The following is a 27,554-nucleotide window of genomic DNA, read 5'->3' on the forward strand; positions in this document are numbered from 1 at the left end:
TAATCTGTGATTAAAACCAGGCATGCGAGAGAATAAACAAAATGTCTGATCATGGCGTTGGAATGGTGTTGTTCAGAAAGCAGGCCCTCACTTCAGTAACTTAACGAAGCTCAACCAGTTTTTTTTTTTTTTTTTTACTGGTGGCTCGACTATGAAGTGGTGTGAAGAAGCTACAGCAGGAGCTCCACATCCTCCCCTGAACAGCTGTACAGTTTTACAGCTGAGGTCAGCCGGCTGCTCTCATTCCTCAGAGGTGGATCATCGTAGCCACGAGGCTGACTCATCCACGGCTGAGTTTAAAAACCTCTGGAGTGCCCAGGAGACAAAGAGTCTGCTGTGAGACTCTGCCCAACGCTGCTCAGCCTTTAGAAGCACCAGAGCTCTGGACAGCAGGAACCGGACTCTGTGGATGAAGCCTTGATGATGGACTTTACGGAGCTGCTGCTGCTGGTGCTCAGCCTTCACGGTGCAGTGTGTGCAGTGGTGCAGTGGCCAGAGTTGAATGAAGCAAAGGTAAGATCCAAACATTTCATAAATGCTCTGATAAGTGAAGCTTTTTGTGTAATTTTAAATAAGACGAGAAAGATTTGATTGCATGCACAGGTCTATTTGAGGCAGTACGGCTACCTGAGTGTTCCAGCTGATCCAAAAGACCACGAGAACCTGGAGGAGATCATCGAAGCTCTTAAGTAACATAACAGTATTTCTCTTTATTTATGTTACCCACAACTGTTAGAGCAGAATACACTAAAATGACCTAACAAAGAATCATGATAGTTTTTTTTTTTTTTTTAATCCATCCTTAGTTTGATCTGCCTCTAATCCTAGAGTCTTCCAGAGGGTGAACGATCTGCTACCTACTGGAGAGGTGGATAAAGATACCCTGGAGGTGATGAGGCAGCCTCGCTGTGGTGTGGAAGATCCCTTTAATAAGAAGTTCCTCAAGTACAGAGTGATGGGTGAGCCACACAGTTTGGACATCTGAAGTTACACAACTTATTTATCATTTAAAAAAAAGTTTCAGTTCTAAAATAGCCTCATCTTCTGGTGTGTGGTGAGTTAGTATTATTTATTTACTTACATTTAGTAAAATACCAACAAAAAAAGGAAAAAAATATTGATTTGAAACCAAAATTTGATTTGATTGGATGGACTTTGGGATTATGTGGGAGAGGTAAAGTCACCTTCACCCACCCCCCAAAGCAACGCCCCTACTTCCATGACCAGCATTAATAAAACTATTTACACTGGCAAACTGGAAGCTACCGTACTTACCATCATACATGTCGCACCGCCGTTTAAGTCGCATCAGTCCAAATACGTCTAATAAAGTGGAAAAAAAACATAAATAAGTTGCTTTGCCAAATAAGTCGCATCTATTACGCGTCACCGCTGACAACCTGGAAACATGGGCCTGTGTTGTGCTAAAAATCGATTGGCGGCCAAATGGCGACCGCGGGAGCGTGCACGGGAGGACTTTAACAAGAATTTAACAAGATTAACACTCAAAAACAATTATTTGTTTGCTCAAAATTATAGCAAAGTTGTGTCTGTTTAACTTTTCCTTAATAAATGCACTTTAATGCTCAAATCGGCTGCATTTCAAAAGCCGATTCGCAGCTGCGGGAGTGCGCAGAGGGAGGACTTGCTGTGCATTTCTTCGAAATTTAACAAGATAACCACCTAAAAACAATTGTTTGTTTGCTTGACGTTATAGAAAAGGTGTGTCTCAGTTGAACTTTTCCTTAATCAATGCACTTTAGTGGTCAAATCAGCTGCATTTCACCTGGGCGGCGGAGAAATGCAGCTGATTTAACGTTTGCTCCAGGAGTTCCGGAGCAAGATGAAGGTGGCCAGGTATGGCAAGCAAAGTGTCTCATTAATAGCCACTTTTACCTATTAGTGAGACATTAGGCTTGCCTTATATGTAGAGGGCCCTCTAGTGGCTGAAAACGATAGTGTTCAATATTTTCTATGTCAGAATGAATGAAATCGTCAGATCTCAGCCAAAAATTGGTTTATAAATATATATTTTTTTTAAGAAAAAAACAAATACGTCGCTTTGCTGTATAAGTCACAGGACATGCTTATTTATGCAAAAACTGCGAAATAAATAGCAGAAATTACAATACATAATTTTGCACAGGGACACATGGAAGCAAACTTTTCAAACGACCTACACCATCAACTGTTGCTGAATGCAGATCTTACATAGATAAGTGATGTGGCCTCACTGATCGTCCTCCACGTGTTTCACAATCAGCTCCGCTGGCAGTGTGAACCCGAGCACGCCGGTCCTTCATAACTGCATCATAGAAGGATTAACAGCCCCCGAAACCCTGAAAGAATCCTTTAAACTATTTAGTTTGAAAGCTCCTTCCTGATGAGGGTGATGATTGAGTGAAAACAGATGTGCTGATTACTAATGAGAGACTAGTGGCTGTGGAGCTTGGAGCAGAGTCCTCTTGAACCGTAACTATTATAACATCAAACGACTTTTGCTGTTCTTTTTTTCTTTCAGGTCGATGGAGAAAAAAGAGTCTTACCTATCGTATCTACAACTACACGCCTGACATGTTGAAGTCAGAGGTCCGGGCCGCCATCCGGTCTGCCTTCCAGTACTGGAGCGATGTGGCAGCTCTGACCTTCAGAGAGGTCGACTACGGCAGAGCAGACATAAGAATCTTGTTTCATAAGAAAGACAACTACTGCTCCGTCCCATTTGATGGCCGAGGTTGGTTTTCCTCATCATTTTCCACAGAAACCAGTGAGGCGGCCTCCGGCTCATGTCACCATCTCCCTGCATGTGCTCCCTGCAGGTCAAGTTCTGGCTCACGCTGAACCGCCAGAGTCCGGTGTTGTCCATTTCGACGAGGACGAGTTCTGGACAGAAGGATCATATTACGGCACTAATCTGCGTATTGTGGCGGCCCATGAAATAGGCCACGCTCTCGGACTGGGTCACTCCCAGTTCAGAAGTGCTCTGATGGCGCCGATTTACGGTGGTTACCGTGCCAACTTCAGGCTGCATTCAGATGATGTGAAAGGCATCCAGACTCTATATGGTGAGTGATGCCTCCTTCGTTATGATGGTGGTTTAAACCTTGGACCAGCGCTGCCACACAGGATTCTTTTCACTTTTCATATCACTGGTTTCTGCTCAAGCTTCTGTTGAAGTGATACCGCTAGTTCAAGTCTTTAAAAGTTATGAACTGTGATGAGTAACTGTCTTACCTGTTATAGGATACCAACAATGTTACTCAAGTCCTCTGGACGATTTCTTTTTTTTTGTTGAAACATTTTGTCTTTCATCCAAAGGATTTCACCAGTCCGAGGAGCCACAACAAACTCAGTCCCATAAGTAGCAGGATCACATAGTGGACCAACCAGTTTGATGGCGATAAGATTTCTGGTGTCCGCCCTCTCCCCTGTCAACTCCTCTGAGGCAGCCATACTTATGGGACGGAGTTTGTTGTGGCTCCTCGGACTGATGAAGTCTTTTGGATGAAAGATGAAACCGTCCAGAGGACCTGGCTTAAATTTGCTGGATTTTTTTACCTGGATTATTGAGCATGAACTTTGATGTTTTAAACCACTTTGGCCATGGCTGCCTCAGAGGAGTCGATGGGGGAGAGGGCGGACTCCAAAAACCATCTTATCACCATCAAACTGGTTGACCCACTATGCGAATCTGTTACTTATGGGACTGAGTTTGTTGTGGCCGCTCGGACTGATGAAGTCCTTTGGATGAAAGACAAAACGTTTCAACACAAAGAAACCGTCCAGAGGACCTGACTGAACTTTGTTGGATTGTTGAGCATGAACTTCCATCTGTTGTAGGATAGCTCAAACTCACTTTGACGAAATAGTTTAACTCTGACTGGACTGATCAACGTGGATGACTGTTACGTCAGCGCCAGTTTTATGTCACGTTGGGTTTTTGTTGTAGATATCTTCAAGCACAACTATTGGAGCAGCAGTAGTAGAACTTCATAACATTGCTGCTAGAATAACCGTAAAGTGAAATTGACAGTGGTGGATTTATAAAATGTCCGAAAGGCCTTCTACAACAGCAAGGGTACAGTTTATAAAACTAGTCGCGTCGCAAGAGACCATTACAGCAACAGACGTTTACAAAAGGCAGAACAAAATTAAAGGCCTTGATCTTTTATGCGTGGAGATTCAAATGCTTGGTTGTCTTTTTTCAGGTTTTTCAGTACTGGTGGAGGTTTACATTATCTCCTTCAAGCCATGAGTCATACAGAGTCTGACTCATGTTCAAACTCGTCAGAAATACGTAACTAGGGGCCCCGAGGAGGGAAGTCTGCAGTTCAATCTTTTTCACCTAAATCTCCCCAAACACAGACAACATGCTGAAGTGTTTTAATAAACACAAGCTGCAGGGGACTGCGAGAAAGCTTTTCTAGTTGTTTGCAAGCATCTTCCTTAGATGCACACTTTTTATATTTGCACAAAAACACCTGCTAAAAAAGGAGTAAACATAAAAAGGATAAACTGTTCCCTTTATTAAGAAATATTAGTTTTATTCTCTAAGTTCCCCTGCTTTAGGTTGCTAAGATTTAGTCTCTGCTTAATATTTAACTTAGTCTGGAAATAACATTTAAGGGATTGTAAATAAGTAGTTGGTGTGTGTTAACAATAACAAATGTTGTTGTGTGCTCAAATAAAGGGAAGGAGAAGTGACTTCAGTACCACTTTATAATACGGCTCCCCTTAGATGGTTAATAGTATATTTTTACTAGCTATTTCTTAACATATTGTACTTTATCACTGCATTATAATAATAATAATAATAATGTCATCACAATGTCAGCACTGTATGTTTCCATACAATGGCGAAATTAGTCTCTGCATTTAACCCATCCACCACTATAAGTATCTACAACTACCGGTAATATTATATCCTAAAAAAATAGGTTTACAAATGCGTATTGTGCTTACAAAGTAGTGACTTAGTCTGAAATGTTTCATATAACAACTCTAGATGAAATATATAGGTGATCAGATTTGTCTCACTATTTGGCAACAAACTGGTCAGTTTTGTTTCTCTGTCACCCTTAATTAATGCATAATAAGCAGTTAGTAATGATTTATAAAGTGTTTATAAAGGAAGTAATGATGTATCTATAAACTATTTATTAGCCATCTATAAGTGGAGCCTGGTTGTAAAGTGGTACCGTGATTTAAAAAAAAACATGAACAAAACAACAACTTTACGCTTTATTGTTTGCTTCATTTCTGCTTTATTTCACGAAGATGCCCCCCCCACTCCCCCCCCACACACACACACACTGAAAAAATTTTTGTTTATTTGATCAAAAACTCTCCACAAAATCAGTTTGTGTTTTCTAGGTGAAACGTTTACTTAAACAGTCGTTACAGTTGTTCATATCTGGCAGCCAGCGCGGTTCATAGAAAAGATCATTTGGTTAAAAACATTCATTCGATTTACGATTTCTCATTGTTTCGATTTTCTGTTTCAGGCCAACGCAGCACTTCAGACAACACGTCCCCTCCAGAGAGCCAGTCTCCAACTCAGAGCAGCTTTGAGAGCGACAGGATTCCTGATCCGTGCACCGCCACGCTGGACGCCATCATGCTAGGTGCTCATGCTAACATTATTTGTTGACTTTTTGTCTTTCGCTTCAGTCGAGGCACTCTATAATTTGAATCACGATGACGATGTGCTCATTCAGGCCCGTGGGATAAGACCTTTGCTTTCAGTGGTGAGTACTTCTGGACCGTCACAGACCTGGGCCACAACACCCCTATAAAGATCAGCAGACTGTGGAGGGAACTCCCTGGAAACCTGAACGCTGCCGTCCACTCTCAGAGAACCAACAAGACGTACTTTTTTAAAGGTGGAGTGATTTTTTAAAATTTATTTCTGCACAGCGAAGCCTCTGCAGAGTTTCTGCTCTGCAGCTGTCGCTTCTTAAGACTAAACGTTTGGCCTTCTTCTGGTCACAGGCAGTAAAGTGTGGAGGTACACGAGGTTCATGCTCGACTACGGCTACCCCAAACAGGTGAAACGCATCCCTCCTGATGTCGATGCAGCCTTGTACCTGCAGAAGAACAAGAAGCTAATCTTCATAAAGGTAAATAAAGAGGATAAATAAGCATTTAGATATTTATACTATAATGGCTTTTACTTTTGCCTGTGTGTGTGTTTGTCTGTTAGCAAAATATCTCATGTAACACAGAGCGGATTTGAACGAAACTCTCTGAAATTAATCCTTAGAAGGAAATCTTAAATTGAATAACTTTTGGAGTTAACCCATCAAAGATGGCTGCCACAGCTAATCAACCTTAGCAAACACAAACATGACTATTACTCATCCAGTTTAACAGATATTGACCTAATATTTAGTGTTATTAGCTGAAACTGATCTCCAACACATTCCACATGTTAACTGATGTCACAAGGTCTTTAACATTTTGCATTTACCTATTGGAGTCAACTCTGTTAGCAAAATATCTTGGGATGTAATTAACAGATTTTAATGAAATTTAAAAAAAACAATCATTAGACGTCCAGTTACAACTGATTACCTTTTGAAGCCAACCCAGATTAAAATGGCCGACTCAACCAACTGACTTTAGGAAACACAAACATGCCTATAATTCAGTTGATTTTAAAGATATTGAGCTAACATTTTTTCTTGTAGTAGCAGTTATCCTCGACACATACTCAAAGCGTTAAACACTGTGTGAAACCCTCTGTTAGCAAAATATATCGACTCACTTGATGGATTTTATTTAAACCTTTAGAAAATAATCGTTAGATGCATATCTACAACTCTTTTACTTTTGAATCCAATTCAAGATGGCTACCACAGGAAACACAAAAATGGCTACGATTCAGTCTTTTTTTTTTTACAGATGACGAACACAAATTTTATGTAGTAGTAGTTGAGAGTCATTCACAACTTTGAGCGTGACATCTCGCATACCCTTAATTTGAAGGTTTGACTAAACAGCTACAATCATGAAAAAAAAAGTTAAATCATCATCTGAACAGATTCTTCTGGGAAGAAATGTTTTGTCTTTCATTGGAAAGACTTTCAGTCTGAGGCCTGTCAACAAGATCTGTCGTATAAATAGCACCTTATTGACGTGTTTCAAGTCAGCTGTGGAATTTCTAGAAACTGACTTTACACGTGCAGAAAGGTCGACCATCAGTCTGAACAATTGATCATCAATGCATAACAATCAAATGTTATAGGCCTGATGGCCGCTTGCTACAATCTTACCGTACTTGCCGCCGTACACGTCGCACCGCAGTCCAAATATGTCTAATAACATCCTGATGCATGCTCAATAATCCAGGTAGAAAAATCTAAAAAAGTTAAGTCTGGTCAAAATTCAACATTTTTGAATGTCCAGAGGACCAGACTTAACTTTTTTAGATGTCTAATAACGTAGAAAAAAAAACATAAATACTTCGCTGTATAAGTTGCAGGAATTTATGCAAAAAAACTGTGACTTACACAGCGAAAATTACAGTAATTGAACTCTCTGGCTTGTGAGTGACATACATTCAGAGAATGTTGGGCCTTTAGTCTGATGACGGTTTTTGCCACCCTTCTTCTTGCTTCCTGTGTGCAGGGATCAGAGTACTGGCAGTTTGATGAGCTGAGCTACAACAGTATGACTTTCTACCCCAAACCGCTCAGCATGCTCTTCACCGGAGCGCCCTCCACTCCTGACGCAGCCTTCACCTGGACCAACGGCAAGATCTTTTTCTTTAAGGGAGACGAGTACTGGAGAGTGAACGAGCTGCTGATGGTGGACAGAGGATACCCTCTGAGCAAGAAGGAGCGCTGGATGCGCTGTTAGAGCCCAAACATTAGAGGGCAGCAGGTCCCCTGGTGTTCACATGCAGTGATTGGAGATCACTGATTTGATTTCACTGGATCTTTTACCAAGCTACACCTCAAAGCAGGCTGGTTTTTATCAGGTTTTTACTGTTTAGGATGACTGAATTATGCAAGCTCCACCATAATCGTGAAGAGAAATCCAGGATTTTTTTACTCCTGTTGACACGTGTTTGGTTATGTGTTACAACACTCCGAGTCAGACGACGACAGGAGTGTCCGAGATACCACGACGCAGATTTTTGTTGTGATTTATAGTAAAAATGACCATTTTTTAATACAAATTAAAAAAATGTAAACGCTGAACTTGCCTTGTATGGTTTTTGAACATTTGCTTACATTCACATAAAAATTCCTCCAACATTCACAACAAAAGCATGATCTGTTCTGCATTGTTGTCTGGGGAGAAAAAAAATAAACTTTAGCAGCGCCATGGCTACACCAACCAATCAGAGGGTAGGAAATCCTCCTCATGACCTCTTTATGAAAAATCCACCGAGTAATGCTGGTGTTGCTAAGAGCCTGAGGAAACAAACAGTGCTACATAATCGACTCCTTTGATAAGTTAAAACTTTTTTTTTTTTTTATTAAACACCTTCATGAAAATCTTAACGGGTATTTACAAGTGTGTTGCTCTGGTTGAAAAGTATTCAGACACAAAAGGCAGGAGGACAACAAACATGCCTGTCCTCGATTAAAAAACAACAACATTACCAGGTACTTTATTAGATAAATTATTAAAAAAAAACAACATCCATACAAGCGTTCACAACATAAATGTCTTCACTGATTGCTGTTTATACTCACACAAGGTAAAAACGGCTTTAAAGTGGTTCTCTAATAGATCCTGATGAGGGCTTTTCATTCACATGCAATATTTCACTCTCACCAAACTCCATTTAAAAAACAACAAATAAAAATCACTTTGTAGACTTTCCATAAATCCTATGCCCATCCAGCTAGAAAGTATGACAAATGAGAATACAAGCCTTCATGGTAATGACTAATTATTGAAGTACAGTACACGTAATGTCAAACAAGGCTCGTATTTGCTATTATGTATTTTATACATCATGAGTGAAAATGAATAACCTTATTTTGCGAGCTGTTTGTTTAAGGTTTTTCAAAGAAAACGCAGGAGCTGCAGTGGTTTTCGAGTCATCAAACAGGAGTTTAACATCCACTGTTTTCCCGCAGAGAGCAGCAACCTGTTCACTCTGTGGATTTAAAAAAAACAAACACGTCGCTTCAAAACCTATTTCACAGCAATTGAACCCTGGAGACTGGAGCCGTGGGCGGTTCTACTCTACGTAAAGGAAGACGTGCAACTACTCTTCCTAAAGAAGATCCTCTACGTTAAGAAGACGGCGTGAAGTGAGTCTCTTCTCGTCTCAGACCCTGACGACTGGAGTTGTGGCTGTGAGGGGAACCGTGGAACTGGTGTCGTAGTCCAGGTCGATCACGGTTTGGTTGACGGTGCCGAGGCTGCTAAGGGAAGTACCGGTTCCCATCTGTCTGTCTCGCAAACTTTGTAGGTAGCTCTGAAAGGAAGAACGACACGGGGAGAGATGAGCGAGAGACTGATCTGTACTAGTCCAGCTTGTAAACATCTTTAAACAACATAAACTAAAAGTCACTACAGCACACGCCATGTCGGGTGACACTGACCGGTGCCAGTAGGTCCCCGGCGTAGCGTTTGACTGGGGTGGGTTTACGACGGTATGTGCCTTCCTGCCCACCTGCCTGCTGTCGTTTCTTGGCGTCCTTCTCTCGAATCCGCATCAGCTGGACTCTCTTCTGTCTCTGACCGATGACAACTGCGAATCAATCAATACGAAGTGTAAGCACAGGTTGATAGAAACAGATAAAAAAAAAGCTTTGCAGAGAGTGGTGAAGGCTGCACAGAAGTCTGTTGGAGTCGGCCTCCCCACCATCACAGACATCTACACCTCCAGATGCAGCAAGAGAGCCTCCTGCATCATGAAGGACCTCACTCACCCAGCACACATACTTTTTGCCCTGCTCCCCTCAGGCAGGAGGTTGAGGAGCATTAAGTGTAGAACCACTAGACTGAGGAACAGCTTCTACCCTGAGGCTGTTAGACTCATGAATCTCTAACAAGAATAATCATTGTGAAAAATCACATCATGTTGCTGCTGATCTGTTGCATGTTGCTGCTGATCTGTTTCATGTTGATGTGCTCATTCGTACTCTCTTTTTTAAATATCTTAGATCTTATTACTTTTTTCTTTTACATTTTATACTTTTGTTGGCTGTAACTGGGACCCTGGGTACACAATTTCATTCCACCCTGTGTACCACATGTGATGTGAATGACAATAAAGAAACTGAATATATTTCAACACTTGCTTTAAGTTGGGCTAAGTCACATGATTAAAGTGTCTTGTTCTTCAAGCCTACTAAAGACTTGTGTGTTGTGTTTACAAGAGCAGTTGTGCATGTGCACTTAGTTATCTAACAAGCTTTACCCTCAAGCTCTCCAGCACAACGACCTCATTATATTCAATAAAACCCTTCTTAATGGAGCAAGAAAGCACGTTTTCTGCTGTAACCTGGAGCCAAATCAAAAATGTTTCCACGAGAGAAAGGTTCGACAGGACCTCGTGTTGCGCAGCATGACTGAAAAAGATCAACTTCAGATTATGTCTACGGTTCATATCAGAACAAAAGCTCCATTTCAAGATGTTTAATAAAGAGCAGGTCACACAAACTTTTTAAAGATGCGTGTATAAAACACCATAAGATTTTGGTGCAGAATCTAAGGTTTAAGTTTAAGGAGGCCCATCCAAATAAATGAGATCTTTGGTCAAGAATTAGGTTTTTGGATTCAAAATTCTGCCAGACAACGAGAACGTATAAAAACAAATGCATTGTTTTGCAGCAGCTGGTGGGAGTTTGGATCCAGTTGCGGGAACACGTCTTCTCAGGCAGGTGAGGTGGGAGCCACCTGTCGGAGCTTGAAGAGATGACGTCACCGCAACCAGCGGGAGAGCCGCTGCGTAAGGAGGGCTTTAATGCTGCGAACAGCAGAGCAATCTTAGGTCCTAATCCGAAAGACGAAGCAGGGGTCAAGCACGGGGAGTCAGAGGTCCAAGAATAAATCCAAAGGTCGAACCGTAATCCAAAATCCATAAGGCAGAAAGGGTAGTCATTACCTGGGTCAGATGGGCAGAACAAAACCAGACAAAGAGCAGGCAGAACGGTAAATCCACAAGACGAGGTGTGAGGTCGAAACCAAAAGAAAAGGCTGAGGCCGAGATGAGAACATCAGGCGGGAACAAGAACAAAATAGCTGGATATCTAATACCATGAAGGGTTCAATAATCTGGCCAATACTTGGCGTGGATGGGATGCCGAAATAGAGCGTGCAGCAGGTGTAGGGCATGAGCGCTGTGGGCGTGGCAGAGAATGGTGATCATGACATCTTTAATATTATTTGTGCAGTTATATTTAAAATAGTTTAAAATAGTAACACGTAAACCCATGCAGTTCATCAAAGACTGAGTTTTATTCCTTTATTTATTTCTTTTTTTCCTGCTTTTATTTTCCCCTTCAGCAACAGAAATGCATCTTCATTGATTATTTTCACTTGCCGGCAATATTTAGACTATCCACGCTTTACAAACAGGATAAATATTTAGCTTTATGGTGTTTGTAGATATTTCAAATAGATGGTTCCAATTTATCTTCCTATTCCAAAGCAACAGAACACACTCTTATTAATGATTTATGCTCACATTATGCTCTCCTTATGTCACTGCAATCTTTGCACTCAACCAAGAAGTAAACTACGTCCAGATCCTTCAAAGCACGAAGCGTTACTCGAGCTAACCGTCCGTTCTTAAAGTGTGTCCTGATTTACCCCACGGTCCTTCTGCTCCGCTCTAACTCTGCAGGAGCCTCGGGATATGTCGTAAAGCAGCAGTGTGTGTCACAAGATGCTACAAACAAACGAGTACTGCATACGGCACATTACACGCTAAATGTATTTTGACATTTTTTCATAAATTGTGACTCCGGAATGATGCAAAAAAAAACATTTGCAGGTTGTTGCTTTTTCTTGCATATATAACCTTAGTTTTGTGGCCACACAGCAGATGCAACATTTATCACATCAACACAAGATGCCCATCCACTGCAGATCACCCCTGAATCTTTGTATGGCCAACACCACATAATGAATGATTACAAATCCACTGAATGATAAAGCCCCAAAATACAAGGTGATAAATGTTGTTCATATTTCATTTGGCTGTATCAAGTTCAGTGAAATAAATCTGAAGGGCACAAGTTTTATTAAATTATACTGAGTGGATGAGAAGTTATGGCCGTACATATGAGAGGACGGAGACAATACGTCCGTCTTTCAGCAGGCTTATAAAAATAATTAAATCCAACTTGGTGAAATTAGGATGTATTAATGTTTTAGCACAGTTGGATATTAAACAGCCTTTTTTAATTAATACAAGATATATCCTTACATGTGTAAGGTGCCATTTTTACCACCAAAAACTCCTGGGTCACTTTCTGACTTTGCTTCGGGTCAGTGTTGGGTCAGTGCTGCGAAGTCATCCAATCAGATCTGATGGATTTGGGTCAAAGTGAGCAGACAGTGTACTTCTGTACACAATTCAACGGTCTTCATCATAGCCACAACTTACCCAGATACCCATGCCCATCACTCCGCTTCCACATATTTACAGCTGATCCTGTTTGTGTTGGATCATTATTAGCTTTAAATTACATCCTAATAAGGATTCCCTGTTTCAGTAGTGCGAAGAGATCTAGTAATTACCGTAAATATTGTGGGTACATACTACGAAAAAAAAAAATCACATCATGCTGCTGATCTGTTTCATGTTGCTGTGTTCATTCATGCTCATCTGCTCACAGACTCATGTTCGTGCTGTTGTTCGGCGTATTGTTTTTATGCTACTAGTGTTTAGTGTATTTTTAGTTAACGTTTTTCTAAGTTCATATCTTAGATCTTATTACTGTTTTTCTTTTGCATTTTATACTTTTGTTGGATGTAACTGGGACCCTGTGTACACAATTTCGTTCCACATGTGGTACGTATGACAAATAAAGAAGCTCTGACTCTCTAAATAGCATCACCGTCAAAATGTTATTTGGTAGACCAAACTGCGTTTCATTCTTACCCTCAGTGTGTGAGAAGCTGTCATCCGTCAGTTTCCACTGGACCAGAACTCCAATGATACTAAGAGCAGGCCAGATGCCCAGAATGACCCAGCTGTACCAGCAAAGCGCCGGCTGGGGCATGAGGCGTAAGCAGTCATACAAGTATGAGGGCAAAGCCAGCATCTCCACAAAGTAATCAGCACACACAGTCATGATGGCTGCTCCGAACACGGCCGTGGAGAGCACCGTGAACATCTTCTGCCACTGCAGAGTCAGCACGGCGAACAGCATGCCTATTCCCAGAAGAGCGCCCAACGGCACCCAGACTGTAGTCGGTGTGTAGAACTGGTAGGTGGCCAGTAGCCCAGCAAGGGCCAGGAGGAGCCCCAGCAGCAGGCCCGTCATGAAGAGGCCAACGCTTCGCACCAGCATGGTGACAAGGCCGCAGAGGAGGCCAATGCCGAGGCCGATACCTGCACTGGCCTCCACGCTCAGCTGGGTGTCGAAAACATGCTCCTTGTGGCACAACAGGAAAATGATGACTGAGCCGAACATCAGGCCGGACAGGAACATGACAGCTTTGAAACATCGGTAACCTAAAAGAGCAGGAGAACGAGAAATCAGGAGCTGAAGGGCACAGAAGAACAATCAGTGTCTCGGCATGTGTGAGCTGAAAGGGGTCCTCACCAAAGAAGCAGTAGATGATGCCAAAAAGGCAAGACATGGAGCAGATGACGGTGGGAATGACATCGTATGTTCGCTCTATTTCCAAACTGCAAGCATCAACATCAGCCACACCTGCCCCTTCTCCATCAAAGCTCAGCTCCATGGGATCAGTCATTCTGGTTGAAGGTTGGAGGCTTCGGGACGGGATGAAGGTCAGGATGAAGGTCGAACTTCAGTTATCTCAAGTCCATTTGTGCAAGGTTGGTGACTGTGGAAGAAGAAGAAGAAGAAGTGTAAATGAAATAATAAGTTATGAAAGTTTGCTCAAAGTGAAACAATTATTAAAATAGCTTTACCCTAATAAACAGCATCTCAATCTACAACAGGTAAGATATTAAGTGTTTATAATCTTTTCACAGAACCCCACTTCATAAAAAATAGAACCAATGCTTTATAGTGTAATGGGTCATAATCTTTTGTTATACTTTATTTAACTTTAACTTAAGTGTGTGTCTTCAGCCCATTTCCAGCAAACACTTTTTATTAGTTTATCTCAATAAAAAGTTTGATTTTCCTTCATTTTCAGTTACAATAACAAACATACAAAAAAAAAAAAAGGATTAAAACGTTTTTAGCTGACTAGTGTAAACATATGAAATTACATATTCAGTTTCTTTTCTTCTCTCGCCCTCCTTGATGATTCCTGTTTCAGCAGCAGGACGCTCTCGTACTGAAAGACCGTATGATAGTTAAAGCGGCAGGTCTGAAGTCGTGTTCGAGGCAGATGGGTGGACTCCTCTTTCTGAGGCTGCTGGCAGGCCTCCTGTATGAGCTCACCACAGCTGAGATCAGATTACAACTTATTCACGTTGTCTGCTTCACACAAATTATCAGGAACAGTCAGTTCTGTCTTTAAGGCCCAATAACTCCCAGCTTCTCTCATTTTGGTCCTTTCCACATTCACTTTGCCTCAAAGATGTCCTAACCTAAATCTCTTTTTTTTTTTTATCCTGAGTGAGACACAACCGTTATGTATTTTTCCTCAAACACAAGACTGTATAATTTGTGTGTCCTGTCCAGGAATGACTTTACTTGGAAAAAATGAGACCGCTGGAAAGTTCTTTCTTCTTCGGTCACATTTCTTCTGCGCCCATTTTTTTTTTTTTTAGGCTTTCTATCATCGACAACTGCAATGTTTTGATTTTACTCTGACAGAACGGAGGATATGCTCATAACCTTTCAAACTTCAAAAACCTGCAATGAATAATGGCTTATAAAATATAATACGATCCAGTTTCGCAAACTGTACAAACTGTTCCAACGTGAAGACAAAGAACAGCTGCAGAAAAAAAGAGGTTAGAATCAATGAGATGAAAACAACTTCTGCTAAAGGGTAAAAAAAAATAAAAAAAAACAGCAGGAAAAGAGCAGATATGACAGCTGGGTGTGTATCTGTGAGGGTGAAACTCAAAGGAAACTAAATTTCTAGCAGATGTGGATATGACTGCTGGTGTGTAAGAAAGAACTGCAGCTCTTCATGAGCCTGAATGGTATAAAAGTTAATAAAAATGACAATAACTTTAGTTTCAATCTGGTTTGAGTGATGCTGTAATCCGTCTTTTCATGTTGTCATAAATTTAGACAAAAAAGAAAACAACTGGTTTATATTAGCTTAAAAATGAATTACGTAAAACATTTATGTGGAATAAATGAAGTAAACAACAAATTGGGAAGTGGTGGGCACATCTAAACAAAAAGTTGGCTTTGTTAACCACTAATTTGCCAACTAGACAATTAGCTTCGCTAACGCTAAACAGATTAAAAAATATTAGCAAAAGCTGACAATAAAGTGCTAACTTTTCCTGAACACTGCTGTCGCTGACACTGTAAGACTGTCTGTAACGTGACAACGTTGTAAGTGAGCACAACTCAAAACAGTTCGTAAATCACAAGTAAAGCACCCAGGTCCCATTCAGAGATGAGCTTTCAGAAATTAATCCGGTACATCGGAATCAAAGGAGCGAATGAGCAGAGTGACCCATTCAATGTGTCGGACATCTTCCTCGTGTCATTTACTAATGAATTAACTCACTTTGTGAGTTAATTACTTTTATGAACTAACTACAAAGTTACTGTGCATCATCATCAATATTCTCTTAGTAATACATCTGTTTGTATTAAAGATGTGTGAAATGTGCGAGAGTCGTATCCCAGAGACAATGTGAGTGTTGCAATGCATGCTGGGTAAGAATTATGTGTGCAATGCTTCTGACTGTTTACAATGTTTCTGAGTGTGAAAATGGGTTTTTCATGTTATTTTCCTGTTTTGGTTTGATGTTTACATTAAAGCCTCTGTTGTTAGCTGTAAACTGACATTATGAGTGAGAGACTGTTTGTGGTAGGTATGAGCGGGAAAAACACTGCAAGGGTGGTGACATCACAGGGCGATGCTTAGCTTTGCATAGCATCGCTCCGTGTAAATCAATCATTCTCCTGAATACTTTTAGTGTGAAATGTCTTTTGCTAAATGGAAAGTTAGTTCCGCCATTTGAGGATTAGCCGAACCGTGCCCACCAATGAAATTGGGAGTTGATGGTTTTGATTTAGTTATTGGATGCTGGTTTGTTTCAGTGCATGTTACCCTACTTGGCTTTTGTCCAACACAACTCCTGGTTGGTTTAATATGAAAATGGCTTCCTGCGCAGAACTTTACATACTGAACTCACCTGTTCAGGAGGTCATTTTTACTCTAGGACTTTTTTTCCCTTCCTATACAAAGATAAATACCTAAACCTAAACAACAAGCAACTGTGGAATAAACTAGACAAGTTACATTTTATTGTAGCTTAGTTATTTGTTTTCACTGTTGAGGCTAAGCCACGCTGTGGGCTAAGGACTTGGATGAGGTCATTTAACTGGATTAAGAACTCACGAGTGCTAAAGTAAAATGATTTTGCGTTACAGTTTTGTAAGTCACGTTTTAATTAGCTGTAAAGTCAGCATTAATGGTGTGAAGTAGTACACTCCCTTCACTCCCATGACTCAAGTTACGTCCCTTCATCACAATGGTGTCCTGTGTCAGGCAGGCTTGGAAGTCAATGCTGTTGTGGGAGAATAGAGCCATTATGGGGCAAAACAAAGACTAGGAGGCCCATGCTGTGACCTCTAGTGGCACTCAGAGGAAACCATGCAGACAAAAAAGACCGCATAAAGATGCCTGAGAGTAGCAGAAAAGCTGTCCCAGTTCGCTTAAAGATGTGTGCCAGCTTTTTGTATTCAGTGAGCTGAAGCAGGGGAGCAGTTGGGGGGCCCGACTGGAAGTGGGAATCTCGGACTGAGCTCTCTGGAGGTTCACAAAACTCGGTAATATTTTAGTTTCTGTAACTAATTCAATACGTGTCATCTAGTTCTCAAGTCAACGGCAGGAACCATATGAGGCTGAGCTTCAGGATGCCAAAGAAATGCACCGATTGCAGTTTTCTAGGTCAAATCTGGTTTCTGATTTTTGTTGAACTCTGACCTGCCGATAAAGGTTTTGGAGTTATCTTTATGCATTACAACTGACAGTATTCAAAATATTCTTGTATATTTGTGGTGTGTTAAAATTATGAGATGAGTTCTTAAGAAAGCAAGAGATTATATACCAAATTACCGGTATACGTCATGTTCTTATACTTTACAGTTTATATTAGATATTACACAGTATATATGTAATTACAGTATTACAGACAGTGGTATCCGAGCAAATAACCAACTGGAAAGAAATTACAGTGCAGCTGTAAAGCTGATTAAATTACAAATTATTCACTTGTGTAAGCAAAGCCTCTTAATTTTACTCTTTCTTTAATTTTGAACACCCAAGACAAAAATAGCTTCCTCTCAGTAAAAAAAAAAAAAAAACACTGAACCACTTTTGTGTTGATTTAAACAAGAGGAGAAAAATACCACATTTTTAAGTACCGGTACATAACAAAGTAAAGTGCTATGTGTTGTCATCATTATATGTTCCCATACAATGGCGAAATTAGTTCTCTGCATTTAACACATTGCACGTGGGATGCACCCAGGTGGAGCAGTGGGCAGCTATGCGAGTGTCCAGGGATCCATTTGGGGATTGGGTGTCTTGCTCAGAGACACTACGACATATGGGAATGGCTCAAGTCTGGGACTTTTGGGTCCCGAGTCGGCTGCCCTATCTCTACCCCATCTCGGCCTCCGAGACTTGATCTACTGATCACAGTCACATACAGTACTGGGTAAGAGGTGTACCTCTGCTGTCTGACTTTTACAGAAACTGTTCGGCCCATTGAGAGTTGATAACCTGTTGTATACGGATTAACATGTTGCATACCTAATTTAATATATAACTCTGTGAAATTCAAAAGAACAAGCTTAACATTTTTACAGTAATTGTACTTTTTTGTATCCATCCATCCAATTATGTTGCGGGGAGCTGGTGCTCATCTCCAGTGGTCAATGGGTCAGAGATGTGACACAAACTGAGCAGATCACAAGTCCACCACAGAGCCACGTTTTAGTACAAGTTAAATGTTGAACAACCAATTAGCTATCTCCTATAATAATCCGATAGATGACGATTTACAGCCAAGTTGCAGATGAGCGGCTAGCACATTCCTTTCGTCTTGAGTTAATTTTGCTTGAATTGCGGGGGGTGCTGAGCGAAGCAGATTTGAGTGCTCAGCTTATGAGGAACAGGCAAGGCTAATTTCAAGGTCCCCACATAGCTAATTTGGGAGTGTTTAATCGAGGAGTGCTTGTGATCACAGGATCCTGCAAGTGCTCCACTAATTTGACAGCTAAGGGCAGCTGAGAGGCCGAAAACCTGCCGTGTTGCGACTTAAATGTCTCACAGCCTTGTTTAAAAAGACGACCAGGAATGTAAGAGGCAACAAAAGGACCAAACAGTTGTAGCTGTAAATCACACCACCTTCAGCTGAACAGATCATTACTTGACAACAGCAACCATGGGAAAACAGTTTAACAGTCCCAGCGGGGGTATAAAGTGATACAATAATGTGTTGAGTGTAAAAGCGTACTGTAAACACATAATATGAGCTCTCATCCTTTCAATAGCATCTGCTTACTCTGTAAACCCTATACAGCAAGACATCAAGTGCCCCCACTACGGAGCTTCCTGTCTCTTCATAGCAGGAAGCTCAGGACCAGATGAGGAAGTGGAACATCAAGTTTCAGCAGGAACTGACTCGTGTGTTTGTGAGATGGAGCAGAGACAGAACCAAAGAATATGATTATTGAAGCTGATGTGAACGTCTGATTGGGAAACGTAACTAAAAATATCTACTACTGATATAAACTATTAGAGATTATCAGAGATAACAGTCTGAAAGCAGCAGCATGGGCAATGTTACGATACAAAAAAGTAAGCATGTCTCTGTTTACATTGCATAGGTTGAACAAGTTGAATTGTGTCACATTTTGTACATAGCAGGTATGTGTTGTAACAACTTGTACTAGATAAAAAGAACAAAAGATAATTTTTTGTTGTTGCTGCTACCAGACTTTGAATGTTCATATTTGCTCCACATCATCACATTTCAACTACAACTTGAGGCCTATTTGATTCATCAGATTCAGATTTACTGTTCTCAGTCCCTCTTTCTAGCCGCTGTCAAACTAAACAAACCCACGAAAACAAATACAAGAACAGAGAAACCGGAACATTGCAGTGACTGTTTGATGCCTTTACTTGGGTCTTTGCTTCCAAACCTTTTGACTGTAGTGTACTCCTAAAACCTAAGTGGATTATGTTTGGCTCATGGGACATTTTTAGATAAACCAACGTCTTTCAAAACTTATGTGTTTCCACTCAAATTGACGTTTTTTCTGTTCCCATTTCCCACTGCTGAAAAGCTAAACACAAGTATGTATAAATAAGTATGGCAATAAAATGTAAGAGTCGCAACTGCTACTGATTGACTTACTTAGGGCATAGGTTCAAAAGCTTTAAAAAAAAAACGCTGTACGGTTGTTTTTAATTACATGCTCAAAATCTGAGAATGTCTCCTAACAATTTGAGGGTTCAAATTAATTTTTTGTGACACAACCTGTGCCTTCATTAACGCATCCACACACACATTCATACGGCACTCTACTACAACTCTGTAAAGCTGTAATGAATATGGTGTCTAATCAGAGCTTCAGTTGCCACTCCTGTGGTCATTAACGGTGAAGCTGTTGAGGTGGTGCAACGATATAAATATCTGGGAACTGTCCTCAACAACAAACTGACCTGTGACCCCCATGTGAACTCACTTTGTAAAAAGGCCCAACACAGAAAGTATTTTTATCGGCAGCTCTGTCAGTTTAAAGGGATCCATGATTAGTTGAACATGTTGGCCTAAATATGTTGTAATTTTTCTATTAACTTAAAAATTTCTGTTTGTGATATGTAAAAACTTATAATTACTTCAAAAATGTTACATCTTTTGTTATATTTTTCACCCATGGAGGTCGCCATTTTTTCACTTGCGCAATAATGCATGCTGGGTTGATGATGCGGTTAGGTCCCTTCTATACTGGAATCTACAGAGTAAACACAGGAAGGCTAACATTACTACGGGCGCAGAAAAAATAGATTCATCAAAGAATCTAGAGTCCTAGTTTTGGAGATTCTGAATCGATTCTAAAGGCCCACAAATCGATTTTAAAATGCGTTTGGTTTGTTTTTTCCTGCTACTACTCCCGAGCGCACTGCATATTGCATTAAGTGTCCACACGGCCACAGTAGAATTTGGCCATGTAGGCTACCGTAGAGCAAGCTGGTTAGCCAGCTCCCTTTATCTGAATGGAGATCGCTACCATGGAGCGGAGGACAACGCACTTCAACCCGCTCCTGTGCTGTTAAAAGTCAGTGTAAAATAATTTTGGATCCTACAATATTCCGGGGAAGACAGAGCTTGACAAGAGCACGGTTGTTTGCAAGAAGTGTAAAATAAAAATACGGTACAGTATTTTGGAAATACGACAAAGCGAAGCAGCAGGCCAACAAACTCTGCAACAAACTTCCAGCTAATTCCCCAAGCAGGGCTGCTAAGATTTCCCACTCCATCGCCTGCTATATCACAAAGATTTATGACCAGACAGCTCAGTGGAAGGCGAGGGGTTTAGTTTACTTTTAATACGCTGGAGTACGTTATTCCTTCACGTAGCTTTTAGCAATAAAGCAGCACCACAACTTCACCATGAAAGAATATAGTGGGAGAAGCTCTGATTAAGCTACCAGCTGCAGCTCAAAGGTAACTGTTTTTTCTCATAATATACAAAAACTTATATGGACAAGTTAATACAAAAAACTTAATGTAATTTGGCTTTTTAACAGGTTGGAGAGAGGCCAGATAAGACACATCGACAGTTCTAAATGATATAATTTATGGTTTGTAAATTACAGTTCAGAAGAGTTTTTGTGCAGACTTGCACAGGTTTTCAAATTTTGTTAAAGATTTACCAAATATGAATCAATGGTTAAGACTGTGACGTCTATTTCATATTAGGTCAAGTTCTGAAAATATAGCAAATGTTAGTGCAATATGGTTAAAAAACAACTGGACGGCGCAAGCACTACAGGACCAAGCATATGTCATTTACCCAGAATGCATTGCAGCATAAAAAACATGGCGGCGTCCGTGTGACAATTTTATTTAAATTTATAAAAACTATAACAGCCTACAATATTTTTACTGTACTGTTTTTACATATAAAATCAATATTTTTCAAATAAAGTCTATTGCTACAACTAATCATGGATCCCTTTAATGTTGATTCTACTTTTATGAGAATGTTTTATTCATGTTTTATTGAGTCTCTTTTAACCTTCACCTTCATCTGTTGGTTTGGATTGTTAAACAGGAACAAACTCTCTGGGATTGTCAGGATGTGCAGCAAAAGTGCTGGCATAGCCCTACAGAGCCTCACTGACCTACACAAGGTCACAGTCAAGGTTTCTTTATTGTCATTTGCATCATACAGTATGTGGTACATGTGATGGAACAAAAATGTGTACACAGGGTCCCAGTTACATCCAACAAAAGTATAAATTGTATAAGAAAAACAGTAATAAGATCTAAGATATTGTCAGCCATCCGACCACGGCACCCTTTCGGTTCTTTGTTCCAGGACTTGCGACCCATCCAGGGTGTACCCTGCCCCTCGCACAGTGATTGCTGGACATGGGCACCGGTGACCCCCGTGACCCAAAATGGAAGAAGCGGGTAAAAGATAATGGATGGATGGCTTCGCCTTCACATCCGGGTGAACATAACCTATCAAGAGTGTATCAGTGGGGTGACTAAGTGTGACCTCATCGGTCTTATCCGTTTCTGATTGTGGATAATAGGGTGACGTGCAAATCTATCTACATGTTGGAAGCAAGCCAATAAAAATGACTCCTTATTGGGTGTTGATCCTGGGATCGATGAGGATCAGTTCCTCCAAATCTGAGGCCATGGTCTTGAGCCGGAAAACGGTAGAGTGCCCTCTCCGGGTCAGGGAGGAGGTCCTACCCCAAGTGGAGGAGTTTAAGTATCTTGGGGTCTTGTTCACGAATGAGGGAAAAATGGAGCGTGAGATCGATAGGCGGATAGGTGCAGCGTCAGCAGTGAAGCAGGCGCTGTACAGGTCTGTCATGGTGAAGAGAGAGCTGAGTCAAAAGGCGAAGCTCTCAATTTACCGATCTATCTACGTTCCTACCCTCATCTATGGTCACGAGCTTTGGGTTGTGACCGAAAGAATGAGATCTCGGATACAAGCGGCCGAAATTAGTTTTCTCCGCAGGGTGTCTGGGCTCTCCCTTAGAGATAGGGTGAGAAGCTCGATCATCCGGGAGAGACTCAGAGTAGAGCCGCTGCTTCTCCATGTCGAGAGGAGCCAGTTGAGGTGGCTTGGGCATCTGTTTAGGATGCCTTCTGGACGCCTCCCTGGTGAGGTGTTCCAGACACGTCCCACCGGAAGGAGGCCCAGAGGAAGACCCAGGACACGCTGGAGGGATTATGTTTCTCGGCTGGCCTGGGAACGCCTCGGGATTCCCCCGGAAGAGCTGGCCCAAGTGGCTGGGGAGAGGGAAGTCTGGGCCTCCCTACTTAGGCTGCTACCCCCGCGACCCGACCCCGGATAAGCGGAAGAAAATGGATGGATGGATGGATGGATGGATCCTGGGATCGCTCATTGTGAGCAGCTGAGACTGATCTGATCTGGTCCAAACTAGGTTATAATTCAAAGTAGGTCATATCGGGCCTCCAGCAAGATTAAACTTCTAACAATATAAACTTAGAAATACGCTAAACTAAGAATATGCTAAGCACTTATAGTACAAAAACAATACGCCAAACAACAGCAGCCCGAACAAGGTGAAGTCAGTGGACAAGGCCAGGCTGATTCTGGCAGATCCTGATCACCCAATCCATGGTGAGTTCAGGTTGCTTCCATCTGGACGCAGGTATCTGCTGCCCAGATGTAGAACGAACAGACTGAAAAACTCATTCATCCCTGTAACGACAAGGCTTCTCAATGAACAGTGACGACTTCTGTACTGTTATTTTAACGTCTCAATGTCTTGTCTAGTATGGATGTTTTATGTGCCTACTGACTGTGAAACAGATCGTCCCTCGAGGATAATAAAGATTCTTGAACTTGAACTTTAGATACAGTCATACACTGATGGGACAGAGGCAAGGCTTTTGATACAAGGGGTTCAGTGTTTTGCCCAGGGATGCTAAAGTGTGAATTGGTGGAATTGAACCTCCGACTCTCTCATTGGAGAACAACTGCTCTAACCACTGAGCCCCCCAGCAGACACAACTTCTATTTTAACAGCAGCAGTATGTATTTTCTCCCCTCACAGTATCATTGTTCTAAACAATAGAAGTCTTTCAACTTCAGACTTCAGAGAGCCACTTCTAAAGAGACAGGAAAGCAACAGATACAGAGAAACAAATCACGCATTGATGGAATATGAATAAATGTGTGACATACGCTGCACATGCTCGTTAACACAAAGGTTCCCATCCACAGATTAGACGACAGCAAGCCTGAGTTATAATTCAGATACAGAGGGTGGAGTGTGTGACGTGTGTGGCAAAGAGAGGCAGCTCCATAACGCTCTATTAAAGTCTGCGGTAGAGAGGAGCATGTGGTAGACGATGGCCATATGTTAGGGCGAGCGTGACAGTAAAACTCTGAATATATAATGTGAAGTTGATGAACAGGTTGGAGAGGAGTCTAAATGTAACCACCGATTATGCAAACTGTCCCTGGGCATTTACATGTAACTCCACTTTTCTGTATAAACACGCTTAAGAGATTTCATAATCAGGATGTAACTTTTCTTCCAGCTTCCCTTAGCTTATTTAAACTTGCTATCTTTTTTTCTTTTATGTAAAGAGTTGGTGTACAAAAACTTGAAGTACTCAACGTAAAATTGTGTTTTCATTTGAACAAAAATAGAACATTGGATATAAGCATAGCAGTGGTTCAGACCTCCAATGCAGTGCTCAAATATATCTGCGGCTCTGTCATTTCGAGCTAGCATTTACTGAAACCCCCTTTGTTACATTCCAGTCTGCAGTAATTGTACCTCCTACAGCGATCTCAACAGCCCTAAATATCATGCATGTCCTTCATTTCGCCAACTCGCCGCCCTCTCATCGGACAATGTTTACAGTGCAGCCATGAGAAGTCCACGGATGGATGTTTCTGAATTTGTGGCATCACTTTCATTGTGGTTGCCATGAGGTTTTCCCTGTAGCCATATCCTTCTGTTCCTGACAAAAACTTGTGATACTCTTTATTTCTGTTTTCCTATAGACTAGCTCTGTGACAGCCACTTAGAAAGAAAAATACAAAAGCAAAAATACATCAAGATTAGTAGTTTATGACAATGTATTCAGCTATAGGTAATCTAAACCAAAATAGGGCACGGACTACTTTTTCTCTTCTCTTTTTATGTCCTAAAAGACAACGGCTTCCATTTTGCCTTTTCAAAGCGATTAAACCATATGGTGCAGGCAGACAGAGTAGGTCATATTGAGTGGGTGTATAGCTCAATGCATGCAAGCTCTGCAGTAATGAAAAGACCTGCAGGTTGTCATCATAATACCCAAAAACAAGAGGCACCCCCACCCTTGATCACACAGAAGAGGCACAAGGCAGGGCTTTCTGAAAGCTACATGAGCCTTAAGCAGACATATGTCCATGCACAGATTGCAAATGCTTTTTTTATTTTGTTCAGGCACAAAAAGGCTCCTAAACTCGAGGGATAAACCAGCCTTGTAATGACACGTCACAGAAAACTTAGCAAAGAACTAATTTGAAGGTATTTTGACCCTATTTCTTAAGTTGAATTAACAACAAAAAAAACCCTATAAAACAGAGTTTGATATATAAAATGTAAATTAATGTAAAATTATATGACGAGCTGAAGGATGATGAATCTCTCAGGTCCTGTGTTGCTTGATTTCCTCTTTAAAAACATGACTTTCAGATCCTGTTCAACTGCGGTAGATGGGTTTTGTAATGTTAGCCCTGAGACTTATTTTGTCACGCAACTGTGCACTTATTTACTTACTCATTTAAAAAATCTGTACAGTATATTATCATGCAGAAACAAGAACTAGATAGAAAGATCAAAAGGGAACGATTCTTGGAAACAAACCAGGGTGCACCGATAAATCTGCCCCGATTTCCTTAATTTTGGGAAATCGGCCGATACTTGCACAAGAAACCGATTTGACCAATTTTTTTAGTTTTAACAAAAATTGTCTAAACTTCATTTATATTTCAGAGCACTACCTCGTGGCCAGTTAAAACAAGTTTGTATTGTTTCTAGGATATTGTTCAAGGGTATGTTTTTCAATAAAATAATATTGGCAAATTGAAGGTACATTGTGACCTAATAACACCTGACAGTGCCACTTATAAAACAAAATCGGTATCGGCCAAAATCGGAATCGGCAGGTCAGACTTTTTAGAAATCGGTGATCGGACAGAAAACTGTGATCGGTGCACCCCTAATTAAAACATAAAGACTAGTGCAAACATTTACAGAATACTGAATGCATATCCATCCATCCATTATCTTTTACCCGCTTCTTCCATTTTGGGTCAAGGGGGTCGCCGGTGCCCATGTCCAGCAATCACTGTGCGAGGGGCAGGATACACCCTGGATGGGCCGCAAGTCCATCACAGGGCCATAGAGTCACACCTAGGGACAATTTAGAGTTACCAATCAGCCTAACATGCGGAGAAAACCTACGCATGCATGGAGAGAACATGCAAACTCCACCCAGAGGGGCCTCCAGACCGGGATTTGGACCGGGGACCTGCTCGCTGAGAGGCAGCGGCTGCACCAGTTGCGCCATCGTGCTGCCCCTGAATGCATATATGTAACATTATGATTAAATATACAGGAAATCAGGTAAGACACTCTAGTTACTGTAGTTATTATGTTGGACTAGTACAACTTGTGCCAAACTAACCCATTAGCTACCAATTAGACACATTTCAGGCACTTTTGGTGGTAATACCTGATTCAGTACTTACCGTACTGTCATTTGAGGACCAAAATGTTCACATTTTGGAACGAGAAGACAGATGGTTTGAGAGGGGAGCGAAGGAAGCAATTTATGTAAAAAGAGAGAAACCATCTTTAAACAGAGGAGGAGGTCTCAGATTTCAACTCTCAAAAACTTATAATGCTTATTTAGGACTGACTCAGCCAGTTTTCACACCTATCAGACGGAACCAGAGGGGCCACATCTGTGAGGTGTGACAGGTCAATCTGCATGTGTGTATCTTTATAACCTGAACCCCACACTCTGCTCTTTGAATTGAGAAAGCTTCTCGCATGAGAAGCGAAACGTCTTCTGTTACACATAAAGTCCAGTTGTTTTTGTCTTGAACTATTTTGAATTTACCATGTCCTGGATGACTGAGAATCTTCAGCGTTTTACCGTGCACCCTACATTTTCTGAATCAACAAGTTTTTACCCTCACAGCTGGAGGATGAGTTGTATTTTGTGCTTCAGCGGTAAAAATAAAAAATAAAAAATGCAGCCTTTCAACCGTTTCAAATACTCACTGACTTCCAGAGCAGCCTCGTTTTGCAGACACGCGCAGATAACGCACGCTGCTCTTTGTTTTAAAGTGTTAAAAGATAAACTTACGGAGCGAGCCTGCGTGTTCGGCGGCTGAGACCCCTTCACGGTCAGCCAGGAAAAACAGCCATCCAGAAAGACGAAGAGAAAACGGGTTTTCTCTCCACTTATCCCAAGGCTCTTTAAGAACTCATCTAAACCCGCAGAAGCAGCGATGTCGTTTTTTGGTTCCTGCTTTCTATGCAAATGTTTGAAACCCTCGCCCTGACAGAGGAAGATCTGCCGGTTTCAACTCACTCTCTCCGGGAACTTTAGCCGTTCGAGTTTCCGGAGTCCATGTCTGCCTCCCTGGACAGCCTGAACGCGGCTCGTCGCTCCTCTCCTGCCCGCTGAAATAAACCAACAATGGAGGAAAAGTTTTCCCTCCGCCCTCGAGGACTATCCTCCCCTCCCTGCCTCCATCCAAGAGCGGCCGGTGAGCCGGTGGAAGGCCGGGGGGGGGGGGGGGGGGGGGGGGTGCTTGTTTGAATGTTCACCCCTTTGTTGAAGATAAAGCAGTCAATGGAGAGCTAGTGTTGTTTTCTTACATTAACTCAAATGTAAATCAGTCGCTGTCAATCTAAAGGATTCAAGATTATTTATTTGTCATTCGCACCACATGTGGTGGAACGAAATTGTGTGCACAGTTACATTCAACAAAAGT

The 27,554-nt window shown here is 41.4% G+C and overlaps 2 protein-coding genes across 3 annotated transcripts; one reads left to right on the top strand and one right to left on the bottom strand.

The window, feature by feature from the left end:
• Positions 1-331: 331 nt before the first annotated feature.
• Positions 332-8,017, top strand: mmp19 (matrix metallopeptidase 19). Its single transcript, XM_037679627.1, has 9 exons — positions 332-513; positions 604-689; positions 829-959; positions 2,522-2,734; positions 2,820-3,065; positions 5,505-5,624; positions 5,718-5,882; positions 5,992-6,119; positions 7,630-8,017. The coding sequence occupies exons 1-9, from the start codon at positions 421-423 to the stop codon at positions 7,858-7,860; spliced, it is 1,413 nt and encodes a 470-aa protein (XP_037535555.1). The 5' UTR covers positions 332-420; the 3' UTR covers positions 7,861-8,017.
• A 481-nt stretch (positions 8,018-8,498) lies between these two features.
• On the bottom strand, positions 8,499-27,299 carry LOC119412598 (transmembrane protein 198). 2 transcript variants are annotated; one of them, XM_037679628.1, is made up of 5 exons: positions 27,149-27,299; positions 13,746-13,992; positions 13,079-13,654; positions 9,567-9,715; positions 8,499-9,439 (listed from the first exon to the last, which is right to left on the bottom strand). In XM_037679628.1, exons 2-5 carry the CDS (start codon positions 13,897-13,899, stop codon positions 9,290-9,292), a joined length of 1,029 nt encoding a protein of 342 aa, XP_037535556.1. In that variant the 5' UTR covers positions 13,900-13,992; positions 27,149-27,299; the 3' UTR covers positions 8,499-9,289. The 2 variants fall into 2 exon arrangements, with proteins under 2 accessions (XP_037535556.1, XP_037535557.1); XM_037679629.1 differs by having other exon boundaries at positions 9,311-9,439; positions 9,638-9,715.
• Positions 27,300-27,554: the final 255 nt, after the last annotated feature.

Source organism: Nematolebias whitei, chromosome 7, assembly GCF_014905685.2.
Source record: "Nematolebias whitei isolate Nwh7 chromosome 7, NemWhi1, whole genome shotgun sequence".
In the NCBI taxonomy this organism is placed as follows: domain Eukaryota; kingdom Metazoa; phylum Chordata; class Actinopteri; order Cyprinodontiformes; family Rivulidae; genus Nematolebias; species Nematolebias whitei.

What these genes read in the sequence shown, in the direction of transcription:
- mmp19 (XM_037679627.1), top strand. Translation starts at nt 421, where the DNA reads ATGATGGACTTTACGGAGCTGCTGCTGCTGGTGCTCAGCCTTCACGGT. An exon ending in CGTCCCATTTGATGGCCGAG is followed by an intron (nt 2,735 to 2,819) that starts GTTGGTTTTCCT and finishes TGCTCCCTGCAG; the next exon opens with GTCAAGTTCTGGCTCACGCT. An exon ending in CAAGACGTACTTTTTTAAAG is followed by an intron (nt 5,883 to 5,991) that starts GTGGAGTGATTT and finishes TTCTGGTCACAG; the next exon opens with GCAGTAAAGTGTGGAGGTAC.
- LOC119412598 (XM_037679628.1), bottom strand. Translation starts at nt 13,899, where the DNA reads ATGACTGATCCCATGGAGCTGAGCTTTGATGGAGAAGGGGCAGGTGTG. An exon ending in CATCATCTACTGCTTCTTTG is followed by an intron (nt 13,655 to 13,745) that starts GTGAGGACCCCT and finishes CTGCTCTTTTAG; the next exon opens with GTTACCGATGTTTCAAAGCT. An exon ending in CCGGGGACCTACTGGCACCG is followed by an intron (nt 9,440 to 9,566) that starts GTCAGTGTCACC and finishes TCTTCCTTTCAG; the next exon opens with AGCTACCTACAAAGTTTGCG.